This window comes from Mobula birostris, chromosome 12 (genome assembly GCF_030028105.1).
Source record: "Mobula birostris isolate sMobBir1 chromosome 12, sMobBir1.hap1, whole genome shotgun sequence".
Classification (NCBI taxonomy): domain Eukaryota; kingdom Metazoa; phylum Chordata; class Chondrichthyes; order Myliobatiformes; family Myliobatidae; genus Mobula; species Mobula birostris.
Genome location: NC_092381.1, coordinates 81,821,957 through 81,837,404, shown reverse-complemented (window position 1 = coordinate 81,837,404; position 15,448 = coordinate 81,821,957). Strand labels below are relative to the sequence as shown.

Here is a 15,448-nt window from a genome sequence, read left to right as displayed (position 1 = left end):
TCTAAACCATTGGAACTATTGAGATGCCAACCAATATCAGGGAAGTTAAAGTCACCCATGATAACAACCCTATTATTTTTGCACCTTTCCAAAATCTGCCTCCTAATCTGCTCCTTGGTAACTCTGCTGCTACCAGGGGACCTATAGAATACTCCCAATAAAGTAACTGCTCCCTTCCTGTTCCTGACTTCCACCCATACTGACTCAAAAGAGGATCCTGCTACATTACCCACCCTTTCTGTAGCTGTAATTGTATCCCTGACCAGTAATGCCACGCTTCCTCCCCTTTTCCCCCCTCTCTATCCCTTTTAAAGCACTGAAATCCAGGAATATTGAAAATCCATTCCTGCCCTGGTGCCAACCAAGTCTCTGTAATGGCCACTACATCATAATTCCATGTATGTATCCAAGCTCTCAGTTCATCACCTTTGTTCATGATGCTTCTTGCATTGAAGTACACGCACTTTAGCCCTTCTACCTTACTACCTTTGCACCCTTTGTTCTGTTTCTTTTTCCTCAAAGCCTCTTTATATGTTAGATCCGGCTTTCCTCCATGCACTATACTTGCAGTTCTCTCATGACATTTATCCTCCTCCACCTCACTAACTGCTCTAACATTCTGGTTCCTCTCCCCCTGCAAATCTAGTTTAAACCCCCCGGAGCAGCACTAGTAAACCTTCCCGCAAGGATGTTAGTCCCGCTCCGGTTCAGGTGCAACCCGTCCCATCGGAACAGGTCCCACCTTACCTGGATCAAGGCCCAATTGTCCAGAAACATGAAGCCCTCCCTCCTGCACCAACTCCTTAGCCATGTATTTAGCTGCATTATCTTCCTATTTCTAGCCTCACTAGCACGTGGCACGGGTAGCAATCCTGAGATTGCAACTCTAGAGGACCTGTCCTTCAACTTTGCACCTAACTCCCTAAACTCTCTTTGCAGGACCTCCTCCTTCTTCTTATCCACATCATTGGTCCCTACATGGACCACAACATCTGGCTGCTCACCCTCCCTCTTGAGAATACTGAGAACTCAATCTGAGATATCATGGACCCTGGCACCAGGGAGGCAACAGACCATCCGGGATTCTCAATCTCTCCCACAGAACCTCTCATCTGTCCCCCTAACTATCGAATTCCCTATCACTACTGCTGTCCTCTTTTCCCTCCTTCCCTTCTGAGCTGAGGGTCCAGTCTCGGTGCCAGAGACACGACCAGTGCAACTTGTCCCTGGTAGGTCATCCAACAGTATCCAAAACGGTGTACTTATTATTGAGGGGATTGTTACTCTGCCATTATTTCAGCAAAATAGCTCAATTTATTCAAATTCATCATGGAATTAACCTTAAACTAACCTTTTCACTTTGCAAAATTAAGATCTCAAGATCAGTAACATTAGATTAATCATTTTTACAATAAGGCTACATATATGACTTATTAAGGTCATACTTCAGTTTCCTCTTGTATAATCCACAGAACAGAAGAATTCTGTAGATGATGGGAAACAAAATCATAAAATGGGAAAGCTTAGACCAGAATCTTACAAAAGCAGTTGTTGGCCTCATTGTGATTAACGCTTAAGTGCCAAATGTACTCACCATGGGTGGTTTGAACACTGAAAAGCACTGCACATAAAGAAAAAAGGCAGACTGGAATGGTAATAATTAGGTCTCCTTATTTCAAAATGCATTGGAACATTTTGTCAAAGAATGAAACAAAAATTAACATTCAGTGCGACTTACATATGTGAATTACTGCAAAACTGCCACTCCTGTTTTCTTCCAGTGGTTAGACGTCACTATTAATATTTGTTCAACACATAAAATATTCGAAGAAAACAAATTAGCATAAATGCTCTTCCATATAAGACGTTTAAAAATAATAAAGGTATCAGAAAAAATGCATACAAACATTTAGAAATTTTTTAAATAATTTCTTAAAATGCGGAGTGCTTCAGCTCTTCCCCTCCTAAGCTGCAGACATAGAATTCCCATTGAAATTCACGGGGCTTCCAGTCCTGCTGGCTCTGACAGGCACAGGATTCATATGTAGTGCTGCTTAGAGCATCATCTGACATTCAGCAAGCTCCAGAATCCAGAAGCCTCTTCAGCATCACAGCCTCCAAGACCTTACTCATTGCAAAAGTCAAACTAATGTGTACAATGAACTGGTAAGAATATTCAACAAGGCAGGCAATATCTGTAGGGAGTGAGATAGGACTGACTTTGCAGGTCGGCAATCTTCATCAGAAGTGGAAACTGCTGAAATTTTGAGTACGGGACCAAGGAATGATGAGAAGGGAGAAATACGTAGAAATTAAAGTTGGGGAAGCCCAGTGATGGGTTAGAAACTAGGCAAAATTGAATGGGAAGTCAAAGGACAGTGCAAATGTTAACATGGTGAGAAAATGTTAATGGCGTGTCCAGAGTTGTAAATAGTAGGGCAATTTCCCACACCTGGTGACTAAAAGAGCGGGTGAAATGGAATCTCCAACCATTGAACTCAGTGTTGATTCTGAATTTGGAGAATTCTCCCATGAAACTTCTTGAACAAACAGCCTGATTTAAGTCATCTCCTTCTGCATTCCTGTGTATTACACTGAATCACTAGTCTAAACAAAATGCTTTGATTTTGGAGTAGGACTTGGATCTTTAATTTGGAACTGAGAGTGCTATCATGGAACAAAGACAACATCAAAAGTACATGGATTGAAATGCAATGGAACAGATTCAGTTAATGATTGTTGTTACTTACAGCTAATGCTTGCTGCCCGAAGGAAAATCATTGTGTTTTTAAAGACAAGCAAATAAAACCCAAATCATTTTACAGCAATCGCCTAAAGGGACTTGCATAAGTGAATTACTGCAAAACTGCCTCTCTTGGTTTCCTAAGTGGTCATGCATCATTGTTAAGGGCTATTCTGTACATAAAATAACAGAAGAAAACAAATTGCAATGATTAAAAATGATCTGTTAGTTGTTGTCGATAGCTGGAGGTCATGGTGATATAATGCTGCAAATTACAAATGTACCTTTTTAAACATCATGTGGAGCTTACATAAGCCCATGTGCCTTCTAGGAAACGGTGAATGGACACTTATTGGAAGTTCAATCAAACAGAGTTCCTACAGCACAATAATAAGAATATAATGGCGCTAACCACTGCATTTGCCTCCTGTTTCTTATATCTAAACCAGTGTTTTCCGGTTTACAGAGACCATCCTTGTACCATTTAGCAAAATTATAATTTCTCAATAAACTATTTCCTTTCCTCTAACAGTGACATGTAGAAAAGTAATAATGAACATATTAGCAAAGATAATCGGGGACAACCATCTAGCTATTATTTGGAATTATCACGTTTCAAAGGCATAGCCTCATCACAAGTGCACTTTGAGCTTGGGAATGAACAAAGAAGCACAAAATTAGGAATAGGAGTAGACCACTTGGTCCCTTAAATCTTTTAATAAGATCATTGCTGATCTGACTGCAAACTCAATTCTGAACATTTGTCTATCTATAGCAAATCTTCCTCCTTGGTTATCAATTATCTACTTACTGTCCTTCATAAGTATTCAAAGGATGTTTCCATCATTTCTCTTTCAGGACAAGTGTTCCAAACATAACGAATCACATACAGAAACTAAGGCTGTAGATAGGCCTTTAAACCAAATAGTAGGGGGTGCATTCAACAGCTTGGAAAAGTATGGATAAAGTAAAAAGGAAGGCGAATGCAATATAATTTGTAATGTCTCCAGAATAAAGAAAATGATAAGAATATAATTTTAGGTGACATAGAGAGAAAATGGAGAACAGTAGTGAATCGAGGACTGAAGGTGTTATATTTGAATGCACACAATATGTGAAGTAAGGTAGGTAAGCTTATAGTAATGCTAGAAATTGGCAAGTATGACATTGTCAGCATCACTGGAGAAAATTCATTTCTGGCTTTCGTGTAGTGATATTGGAGAGGGAGCTTAAGGTAAAAGAACTCTTAGGAGAAAGTGATCATAATATGATAGAATTCACCCTGTAGCTTGAGATGGAAAAGCTAAAATCAAATTGATATCACAATTGAGTAAAGGTAACTACAGAGGTATGAATGAGAGAGGAGCAGGCCAAAGTTGATTTGAACAGGACACTAGCAGGGATGATGGTAGAACAGCTATAGTTGGAGTTTTTGAAAGTAATTCGGATGATACAGGATCAGTTCATCCCGATTAAAAAGAAAAAGCATTTTGAAAGGAGGACGAGGCAACTATAGCTGATGAGGGAAGGCAAAGACAGCATAAAAGCAAAATACAAGCCATACAACATAGTAAACATAAGTGGAAAGCTAGAGGATTGGGAAGCTTTTACAAACCAACACAAGTCAATTAAAAAAAGAAAGAGAGAAAAGATGAAATGTGAAGGTAAGTTGGCCAATAATATAAAAGAGGATACCAAAGGTATTTTCAGGCTTATAAAGGTTAAAAGAGAGTCAAGAATGAATATCAGGCTGTTGGAAAATGATGTTGGAGAGGTAGTAATGGAAAACAAAGAAATGGCAGATGAACTGAATAAGAACACTGTGGAAGAATATTTGCCATGATTTTCCTGCAGAACACTGGAGAAAATGAAATTCTGTAAAGCCCTGTAGGTAGGTTTCTTTTTGGAGGCCAGCATTTGTTTACAGTGGTTCAGAAAATCCAAGTTATTTTAATCCTTTCTTGAGAAAGTTCATATTTTTTAAATGTAATAATGCCCCAAAGGAAAAAATATCATGCAATCACCCTTGCGTGATGTTGCATGGCTTGCTTACATTACTTGACTTTGAGTTACATAACGTAATTGGCTCTAGTCCATTAATGCTGTGCTGTTCTTTATATCTGTTCTCTTCTTTCCCCCTCTACCTCAGGGCAAACGTTAAACTTGGTGTTGGTAGCTGGCAATAGCTGTTAACATTTTAAAAGAAATAGAAGGCAATAACATTGATCTTTGTTTTTGATGACTGAAAGCTCATTAATATGGTTTGCTTTACTCATTCCCAGATTTTGTACAATCCCAAGGTAGATTGATTTGATTGCAAAATATTTGGAGCATTTTAGAAATTTAAATTGACCCCACAATTTACTCAATTTAGATCAAAAATGGTACAGTATTGGTGCAGTCCTTCCTTTAGAAATACTAGACATATATAGTTATATATAAGGCTTTATTTGTATAGTCTCAGTTCTTATTCCCATCTCCCATAGAATCCTGAGCAAAAGAAAAAAAATTAGATTATTTGGATTTCCCACAGAAATTCATACCTGCATGTTATTGGCTTCCAAGTTTGTAAATATTTTTTATTTATTAAGATACAGCACGGAATAGACCCTCTCGGCCTTTCAAGCCACACCACCTAGTAATCCCTGATTTAACATTAGCCTGATCATGGGGCAATTTACAATGAGCAATTAACCGACACTGGTACTACTTTGGACTGTGTGGTGGGGGGGGAACAGAAGCACCTGGAGGAAACCCATGCAGTCTTGGGGAGACGGTACAAACTCCTTAAAGACAGCAGCAGGAATGGTATGTTTAATACTGAACAAGACTCAAAACTTTTCAGTGATTTTCTGGTATGGTGGCATAGCAATTGGCTCTCCTTCCACACAGCTCCAGTGATTCAAATATGATTCTGTGTGGAGTTTGCACATTATCCCTGTGATTGTGATGCTTTTAGCTGAATTCTCCCACATTGCAAAGATATGCTGATTAATAGATTAAATAGTTACAATCATTTGCTGGTGGTGTAAGTGATTGACACGAGACAGAAGAGGTCGCAGTGAATATAAAAGGAGGAGTGGGAATACTCTGAGAGCCTGTACTACGGATAGGCTGAATCTAAATTTGAAATAATCCTTTGAATTTCATGTGTTTTGCATTATTTTCCTGGTCATGCAGATTGGGGAACATACTTGAGGAATGAAAAATTAGAGGAGTGTTGTAAGCAGCAGTGGAAGCTGACGGATTGGAAATGAGCAACAAAGTGAAATAGGAGAAATACAAGTTGTAGGAGTCATAAACTGGGAAATCATCACTCACATATGTCATGAAATTTGTTCTTTTTTGCAGCAGTAGTGCAATGCATAGAATTGCTACAGTACTGTGTAAAAGTCTTAGGCACCCTAGCTATATATATGTGCATATGACATTTGTACATTACTGTACTTCACCAACACTTCCGTAAAAAAATAAATTACTTTATAGAAACATAGAAACACAGAAAATAGGTGCAGGAGTAGGCCATTCGGCCCTTCGAGCCTGCACCGCCATTTATTATGATCATGGCTGATCATCCAACTCAGAACCCTGCACCAGCCCTCCCTCCATACCCCCTGATCCCCGTAGCCACAAGGGCCATATCCAACTCCCTCTTAAATATAGCCAATGAACTGTTTCCTGTGGCAGAGAATTCCACAGATTCACCACTCTCTGTGTGAAGAAGTTTTTCCTAATCTCAGTCCTAAAAGGCTTCCCCCTTATCCTCAAACTTCGTTCTGGACTTCCCCAACATTGGGAACAATTCCCCTGCATCTAGCCTGTCCAATCCCTTTAGGATTTTATACGTTTCAATCAGATCCCCCTTCAATCTTCTAAATTCCAACGAGTACAAGCCTAGTTCATCCAGTCTTTCTTCATATGAAAGTCCTGCCATCCCAGGAATCAATCTGGTGAACCTTCTTTGTACTCCCTCTATGGCAAGGATGTCTTTCCTCAGATTAGGGGACCAAAACTGCACACAATACTCCAGGTGTGGTCTCACCAAGGCCTTGTACAACTACAGTAGTACCTCCCTGCTCCTGTACTCGAATCCTCTCACTATAAATGCCAGCATACCATTCTCCTTTTTCACCGCCTGCTGTACCTGCATGCCCACTTTCAATGACTGGTGTATAATGACACCCAGGTCTCGTTGCACCTCCCTTTTTCCTAATCGGCCACCATTCAGATAATAATCTGTTTTCCTATTTTTTGCCACCAAAGTGGATAACTTCACATTTATCCACATTAAGCATGAAGTGCCAATTAAACTGAACTAGTGCATAGAAAGTAACACATGACTTTGAGAAGCCAAACAAAGCAACTTCAGGTACAGTGCATCTGCTGTAATATACAAAATCAAGGCAAGCCAATGAAAAGTGCCCTCCAAGTATTACTTTGGCAATTTGCCCATTTCAACATTGTGTCTTTGTGAAGCACCTTAGAACTTTTTTTTCTACCATGAAGGCTCAAGATAGGCAGAAGCTGTTCTACAAGAAGTCTTCTTTCAGAGTTCTTAAATATTAGATATGACAAAATTCAACTAGGGACATCCCATGGAAGCAGTATTGTGTGACTGGTCATTGGTGAAATGCAATCACACTATTCAGAGGTGGTGTGATATGGTACCAGCTTCATTGAGATCTGGTGATTTTCTGAAAACATACGTTGTTTCTGTTGCAGACCATCTCAAGCTGAAGTACTGCAGTGGCGTGAATCTCTGGAGAAGCTTCTGATGAACAGCTGTGAGTTTCATTGTCTTCAAATGATTCAAAATTTCAATATAATGGTCTTCCTAGACATAAAGGAGATAGTACAATTGAGTTATATAACCACTAATTAATGAATAGGCAGGGAACAGAAGCAGAAACACCATGTGCAGTCAGATGAGTTGAGCTGGCACTCACAGTGGATTGAAGGATGCATTCTTGTGCTGTACTTTTCTAAGTGAAACATGCCTTTATATGGTGCTTTGATAGCTCTTTCACAATTCAACAGTTCAAAGCCATTTTTTAAAAAAAAGATCAAAGGGAATAAAATCACAAACATAATATTCTTTTACAGAGTATTAGAATTGAGGAGCAAAGAACTTTATTGTAGACGCCAGGGCTTGAAGAGACCCAAGAAGACAAGAATGAGCAGCCTTCCCTACCCATTTTAAGATTAGCCAAAAACATCTCCCATTATGTACTTAAGTGCCAGGGACCGATTGTTATGTTCTCTCCAACAACCTATCTCTACATTCTAGTGCTCTTTGCCTATTAGCATCCATTTTTCACACCTCCTGCTCACCTAGATCCACTTATTGTTTACTGGATCATACCCTACCTCTCCCCCAACCCTTCTCACTGGTCATTTCCCCTCCATTCTTTCATTCCAGATGAAGGGTCTTGACCCCAAAACAACAACTGTCCATTTCCCTCTGCAGATGCTGTTTGACCTGCTGAGTTCCTCCAGCACTCTGCTTCTTTGCAGTGGTTTTCTGTTTGGTAGGGACGAGCAACCGACTGAGAAACACCTCTTTCCCTTTATTCTCTGGACCTCCACAAACAAAGGTAGCCATTTGTTGATTCATGTATCTTGTCCTCAACTCTCGAATTTTATTGATCAGGGTACATGAATCCTCAAAATTTAATCTGACCCTCCATTTTCAACACTTTGCCATTTAAACAGCACTCATGCTGTTTGCTGATAGTATAAAATGGATGCCTCAGAAGTTCAGTTGTATTAAGATATTCCTTGTACATTAAATGTCCATTTGCAAGAGAAGCAACACTGTCCAATTTGTAGATAGTCATGTTACCCGGCTGATGCTGACTTTAGTTGAGGCATAGGCCAGCTGCTACTCTTCTAATGCTTTTCCTCCTTCACTGATTTGATACTGGCAATTATATTTTAAACCTCAAACTTCTTTTACACTCCAGAATAAAAATAACAGTCTTGAAATAGATTGTGAGTGACCCTACATCTCAGAGGGGCATGTGCGAAGAATCAACATTTAAGATTTTTTTGCTCATTGACAAGAGACAGCCTTTGTATATTTTTAATCTGACAAGCTAAAAAACATATCAACTTTTAACTTATTTCTTTGCCGATATTTTCAGAGCAGTCCACTGCTGGAAGTACACTTGCAGGACGGGAATATGATTGCTTACCTCAGAAAACATTTCTCTTTACATGATTCCTTCCAAGTTACATTAAATACAAATGGTAAAGTAAATCTATAGTAAACACAAGTGACTGTAGAACCTGGAATCTGAAGCAAGGAACAAAATGCTAGAGGAACCCAGCATTCTGGACCAGGATCTTGACCCAAAATATCAACAATTCCTTTCCTCCCACACATGCTATATAACCCATTGAGTTTATCCAGCAGATTGATTGTTACTGTAAAAAAAAAGGATCATTCAAGTTCGTATGTTTCTAAAATGTATTGATATATCCATGCCTGTAATGACTTCACAACATCCTTGTGTCCTAAGTCACTAACATTAAGAATGACCCGATTTATGGGGATCATGACAATGTTGATCCACTACAATGGTGTCATCCGCAAACTTATAAATAGAGTTGGAGCACAAATTGGTCACTCAGTCGTGAGTGTATAGGGAGGATACTAAGGGGCTGAGGATGCAGCCTTATGCAGAACTGAAGGTAATCATGGAAGAGGTTTGCATAATTGCAGACGTCTGTACAGTTTACACAGCTGACTGAAGACAGAGCAAAGAAGAAACACAAGGAACTGTAAACAAATCTGCAAAAGAGGATTACACCACACTTACACATAAATGATTGCAGTTATAACATTTGGATATTGTTCATTCAGCATTCTTTTGCTAATCCAAAGATGTTAATGTAATAGGAATTCACAATCTATATCAACTACAATATTGTTCTTGAGAAAACAATTCTATGGGTCTGCTGTAGCTATTCATGACCTTTCTGTTAATGAACATCTATAGGATGAAACTCTAAGATTTGATCAGTGATAGAAGGCATGTTCAATCATTGGCATTTGATGCCAGGTCTGTTTGCGGGTACTTTATGATGCTCTCTTATCTCAGGATGTCATAAAAGAGGGGCAAACTTTTGCTAGTGCTGCTTTGAGACTGAAGGTGGCACTTTCTGAGATTGACAGAGACCTGGCCTAATCTTTGGAATGTACTTAATTGACAAAGGTTGAATGCCTGCAGAAACGTTAGGCTGGTGGTCTCTTGGGTTGTTTATCATTTACTAACACCTGAACAGTTAAACCTTCATAACCTTCATCTAAACAGTTATCAAACATCCTCACATATTGAAAGCAAATGCGTGTAGCTAAGAATGTCAAGACCTGTAGCCAGATTTGTATTGCACCACTATGAAAATGGTTGTGATTAAATCTTGAAAAATGTTTGATTAATTTATCCCAGATGATGGCAGTGGTGAAATATGATAAGTTTAGAAAGAAATTTTCCATATGTTTCCTTCCAGATGGTCTGGCTGCCTTCAAAGCCTTCCTCCAATCAGAGCACAGTGAGGAGAACATTGAGTTCTGGATGGCCTGTGAAGACTACAAGACAACCAAGTCACCTATCAAGATGGCCTTGAAAGCAAAGAAGATCTTTGAAGACTTCATGGAGAAGGAAGCTCCTCAAGAGGTTTGGCAGTGATTGCAAGGGCAAACATTTTATTTTAAAATATGAAATATGTCGTAAAGAACATTTGTTGAAAGGTATACCCTTACATGGTAAAGTCCCGAGTGCAACCACTGTAAATTTCTCAACAAACATTTTCATTTTCAAAAAAAAAACTTTTGCAAGCAAGATTGATTAATGTTTCAGAGAACAGAAAGAATATTGTTATTTGTGGAAAAGACACTTCAAAACATTGACCTCATTTCATAACAAGCGTCTATCTTGAAAATTGTGCATGGATTGCACAATGTTCTCCATTTGACTTTTCTTTGAGCGAATAAAGGCTTTTCAAAAAATGTTCTGAACTCAGGCTTGTAGAGAACATTCATTTTTAACCTTTAATTTACTATTGATTTTGCAAACAATTTCCAGCTCAATGAAATCTAACCAGCCTTTAAGGTGCTGTTAAAATGAGGCTTTGCAATGCAATGAGAGATGATCTTGAGATTTTGTCCTCTCTTCTACAGATCAATGTTGACCACTACACTAAAGAAGTCACCATAAAGAACCTTGCCGAACCTTCCACATCAACCTTTGAGTTGGCACAGAAGAAAGTTCTCTCTTTGATGGAGAAGGATTCATTCAGCAGGTTTCTGAAATCTGAAATTTATCTGGAGTTGGTAAAGTAGCTGTGCACCTGGGCTGTGCAAAGCGTGGGTGGAGAGGGACTTTAGATGTCCTCACAAATTCACCCAGTAAAGGAATAAGCCCTCACCGCTGGTAGCTAAATGGAGCTATCATTCCCGGCATTACTTTTCTTCAAAACTCTGGGCACTAAAATGACATCACGTATATCTTGCACCTGTCTTTGCGTAGCCCCAAAATAAACACACACCAAATATGGCCAAGTGTTTGTACCTTCAATGCTGTACTCGTCTTTCGTGTCTGTGTGTGTTTTTTTTTCCGTCCTTCCTTATTTCTGCTATGAGATTATACCAAGTGATAAATAATCATGTGGCTTCAAATGAATTCTTGAGCAAATCAAATCATTCCTTATGATTTCTTATCTCAATTATTTCAAGGATCCAGCAAAATGCTTTGAAAATGAGATTACAGACATCAGAGACCTACAGAGTAAGCAGCCTCTTATCCTTTCTATATCAGAAAAGTGTAACCCTGCTTTCACAGTCGCAGAGCATCATTCATTGGAGCCATCCAAGTCACCAAACAATTCTATATTTACTAATGAAGCATGCTAGAAAAATTATATGAACTCCTCAAACATCAAATACAACAAGGATACTGATGGCTTGTAATAAGCATTATGTAGTGGGCATCCTATGTAAACAGGTAACAGACTTGTGCTTACCTGGAATTAGCTGGACTCAAGTTGTCCCTAACCATCTCATTAGTAATGTATTGAGGGCTATAGGTGCGGATGCTCCATCTAAACTGTACGCCACATCATAAAGTGAGACAGCATGTCCACAAGTTCACACAATCACACGTTCAGTCTCACCATATTATCTTATTGCTATTTACATGATTAACTTAGTCTCCCAATTTACCGGAGAAGTAAACCCCCATAAGCTATGGGGTATATTTCTAAAATTCCGCAATGATGTACTTCAGAGGCGACAGGGTTGTGTATCACTGGTGTGAGGAAGTGATGAAAAGGCTTTAATTACTTAGGGGGTTTGAGTTAGATTTTTTTAAAGGAAAAGCAATGGTAAAAGAACACTGATTATTTCAACCAATTAATTTAATTAATCACAAGGCTCCAATAAATGCTTTACACTTAAAAAAGAATGAAATAAGCAAATTAAGGTGCCAAAGTGTACAATTAGTACCCAGCAGTAGATATCACATACAAAACAATGCAACAAGTGATCCAAACACAAACTATCTTGTATGTCTATCTCAATCAGGCCTCAATGTATAATTGATACATTCAATCTATACATAAAATACACATGAACATATTAAATCTTCAAGAACTTGTATATTAATTTTAGTTTTCTTTGGCTCCAAAATATAATTTACTTCCTAACATGGAAATTATTTTTATCATTTATGAACATCAACAAACATTGACATAGAATACTACCTCTGAAAAATTTGAAGTTGCAATTATTTTCCTTTACATGTGTGTGCACCTGGGAGAATTTCTGTTTAAGTTGGGTTAACTAAGATAGAACCAACTCTGTCACAGAACAACCGGAGTGTATTGGTTAACCTGAAGGGAAACAGAAGGATGGAAGTAGAAAGTAACACTTGTTAACTTCAGGTGAACTGCATTGTGCCCCAAATCAGTAAAGCAATTGAAGAAAAAAAATGCCTGAGGGAATCCAGATTGTCCAAAATTAATCAGGTAATGAAAATCACCAAATGAACCTTAAAGCATATATTCAACTTTATAATAAGCAAATACCCAAATGAACATCAAGTCATCTGAATAGACATTTAAATTTTAAAAGGAGGTCCCGTATTTTATATGATAGTAGAAAGGTGCAATTTAATCTTAATGCAGGGTTCTGTAATTTCTTGTGTGACTTAGGCTTTCTTTCTACAAATAAAGATGGTTGACACACATAATTATCAAAGTTCCATACTGTTTCTATGAAATCCTTACAAAGAGGGTGTTGTGGACATTAAAATAATATATTAATGCACAATAATAAAATTGCTCCTCCCTCCATCAGTACTTATATATACTCAAACAAAGAATGGAATGGTTTGTCTGTATTGTATTCCTTCTCCTAAAGATAAAGCATATCTAGAATGCTATCCAAACTATTTAGAGAGTGCTTAGAATTGATCTGTACTGTAAATTGTGTAGCCAATGCATGCTCCTCATTAAAAAATACTCCATTTATTGCATGTGTTATTATTATTACAGCACCCACACTCTTCAATGAAGAATAATCTCATTAAAGAGTCTCAGTAAATGCTTCATTTTATTTTGGTGGCAGGCTAGTGAGAAACCTTGGTGAAGGGTTAAAGCCCATAAGTGCAGGACACAGCCAAGGCTAAAGAGGGGACGGTCAATAAGGAAGCAGTGATCCAGTAATGCCAAGCCAAAGGTGCAGTATCAGAACATTATTTTATCATTTCTCCTTTAAAACAGAATCCATTTCTATACAAAATTGGAATACTTTTGTTTAAGGAAACAGAAGCTGAGAGTTAAGTCCTGTTTCACTTAGCGTAGTAGTATAAACAAGGTTTTTGTCCTTCCGTTTTTCTTGGTCGTTTTAAGTTACAATTTTCCAGCTGACTCAGTAAGATTCTACCCTAGTGAGAGTTGGTTTGACTGATAATTGTGGAAGTTGAACATTTTCTAGCTGTAGGCTTAATGCTGGGTGGTGCCAATCCTCTTGTGTTTGGCAGCATTAGATGGAGTTGAAACACACCACCTTAAAGCCTGAAAATTTGTCAAGTTGGCACAATTATCTTGACAATCATCACCCAAAATGAGTACATTATATTTCAATTAGTGGAAGTCTGTAAAGCTAAAATCATAAAGCACTCATATCTAATGAAAATGGTTCTGGAATGTAAGTGCGAGCTACCATAATGAAGCTAATATTAAAATCTAAAGCATTATTCATTATTAAAAAGTTAATCTTCTTGTGATTATTCTGCTTTGTGTGCAATATGTATCTGCTCCAATGGTTTGAACTCCTCATGATCTGACAGGTTCTAGGGGTCATAAAATGACATGAATGGTTTACAAAAAGAGACAGATTTCTATGTAATACAGGCATGACCATATGCAAATCCCGATTACTGTTATCCTTGTTACTTCACACACTGATAAAGACTTTCTTCTGCAAAGTTGAGGATCTTTTTTTTTAATCTGGGCAAGAGAATCATTCATGTTGCTCAGAGACAGTGAGTGCATTAGTCAGAAAATGAAGATTCCCATCTCAAGCATAATGTTCAAGGCATTATATCAGCATAGAAGTCAATTTAATAAGCCTCATGTAGGAATAATTATAGATGCATGAACAGCATTAAAAACAATACTTTATTTTGGACTCATTCAAACTCAGAAATTGGTATTTAACCTCCAGATTCCCATACTTTCATGTTAACTTTATGAAGTATTCAGCTCTTTATCTGACATAGTTGAAACAAATGGGTGTAATCATGTACCATTTATTGTTATCTGTACTATACTGTACTGTTATTAGTGACTGCAGAGGCCTTTTCCAGCATTCTGTCTTATCTTGGAAGAGTTCAAAACCTTATGAAGTAAATGTATTTCTATACCAACACATGCCTACTTTATTCTATATAACTTAACAGATTTTCTTATAAAAATCTCCTGGTGATCTCCGAGCATTAGAAGGAATGAATGAGAGCTCACTGGTGATTGCAATGTTCTTTATTATTCACAACAATTAAATGTTATTCACAGTCAAATAAAAACCTACTAGGCTCCAACCACCACTTAGCGTATCTAGAAATGACTCTTCAATTATTTTTTCAGGTTATTTATTCAAGTCAAGCACCCAGTCAATTCTTGGTCAGTTCTGAGTTAGGTCACCTTACATGGAACTGGTGTAGAAGTTGCAATTAGGCTCAAAAGTAGAGAGTTAAGTTTACAGGGGAAGATAATTCAAACGTGATTCCCAATGCTGTAATTGTTTTATGCTGAGAAGATACCTTTCACTCATACACAAGTTGAAGTTCATGCATAAAGTACTGTAGCTACATGATTAAAGAGAGCTGAAGGCTGCCAAACCTCAAAACAGATGCTGTGAGGAATCTGGAAAGGTCATAATTTGCTCTCAGGCATGCAGCGAAAACACTAAGGTCCAACTATAATGGTTTGCTTTCAACAGAAGGCAAAGGTATGAGTTGGAAATTAGACCTATAGGAGTGTATTTTAATACAAGGTCTTCATGAAGACCTGACTGCTTCCAGTCTGTTCTGAGCAAAAAGCAAAAAGATATCATACAGGTTTTCTGGAGCCAATTAACAATTGTCAATGATGAGCACCTTAAGATATGCACTGAGGAGGAGGAAGGAGAGTTGAAAGGTAAGT

General features: G+C 38.1%; 1 protein-coding gene across 1 annotated transcript in view; it reads left to right on the top strand.

The window, feature by feature from the left end:
* LOC140206085 (regulator of G-protein signaling 5-like) overlaps positions 1–14,673 on the top strand; it is a 45,865-nt gene extending 31,192 nt beyond the window's left edge. Inside the window, exons 3-5 of the mRNA XM_072274215.1 lie at positions 7,466–7,527; positions 10,256–10,422; positions 10,926–14,673. Of these exons, the coding sequence (XP_072130316.1) occupies positions 7,466–7,527; positions 10,256–10,422; positions 10,926–11,087 (391 nt within the window). The 3' untranslated portion in view covers positions 11,088–14,673. The remainder of the gene's footprint in view (positions 1–7,465; positions 7,528–10,255; positions 10,423–10,925) is intronic.
* Positions 14,674–15,448: the final 775 nt, after the last annotated feature.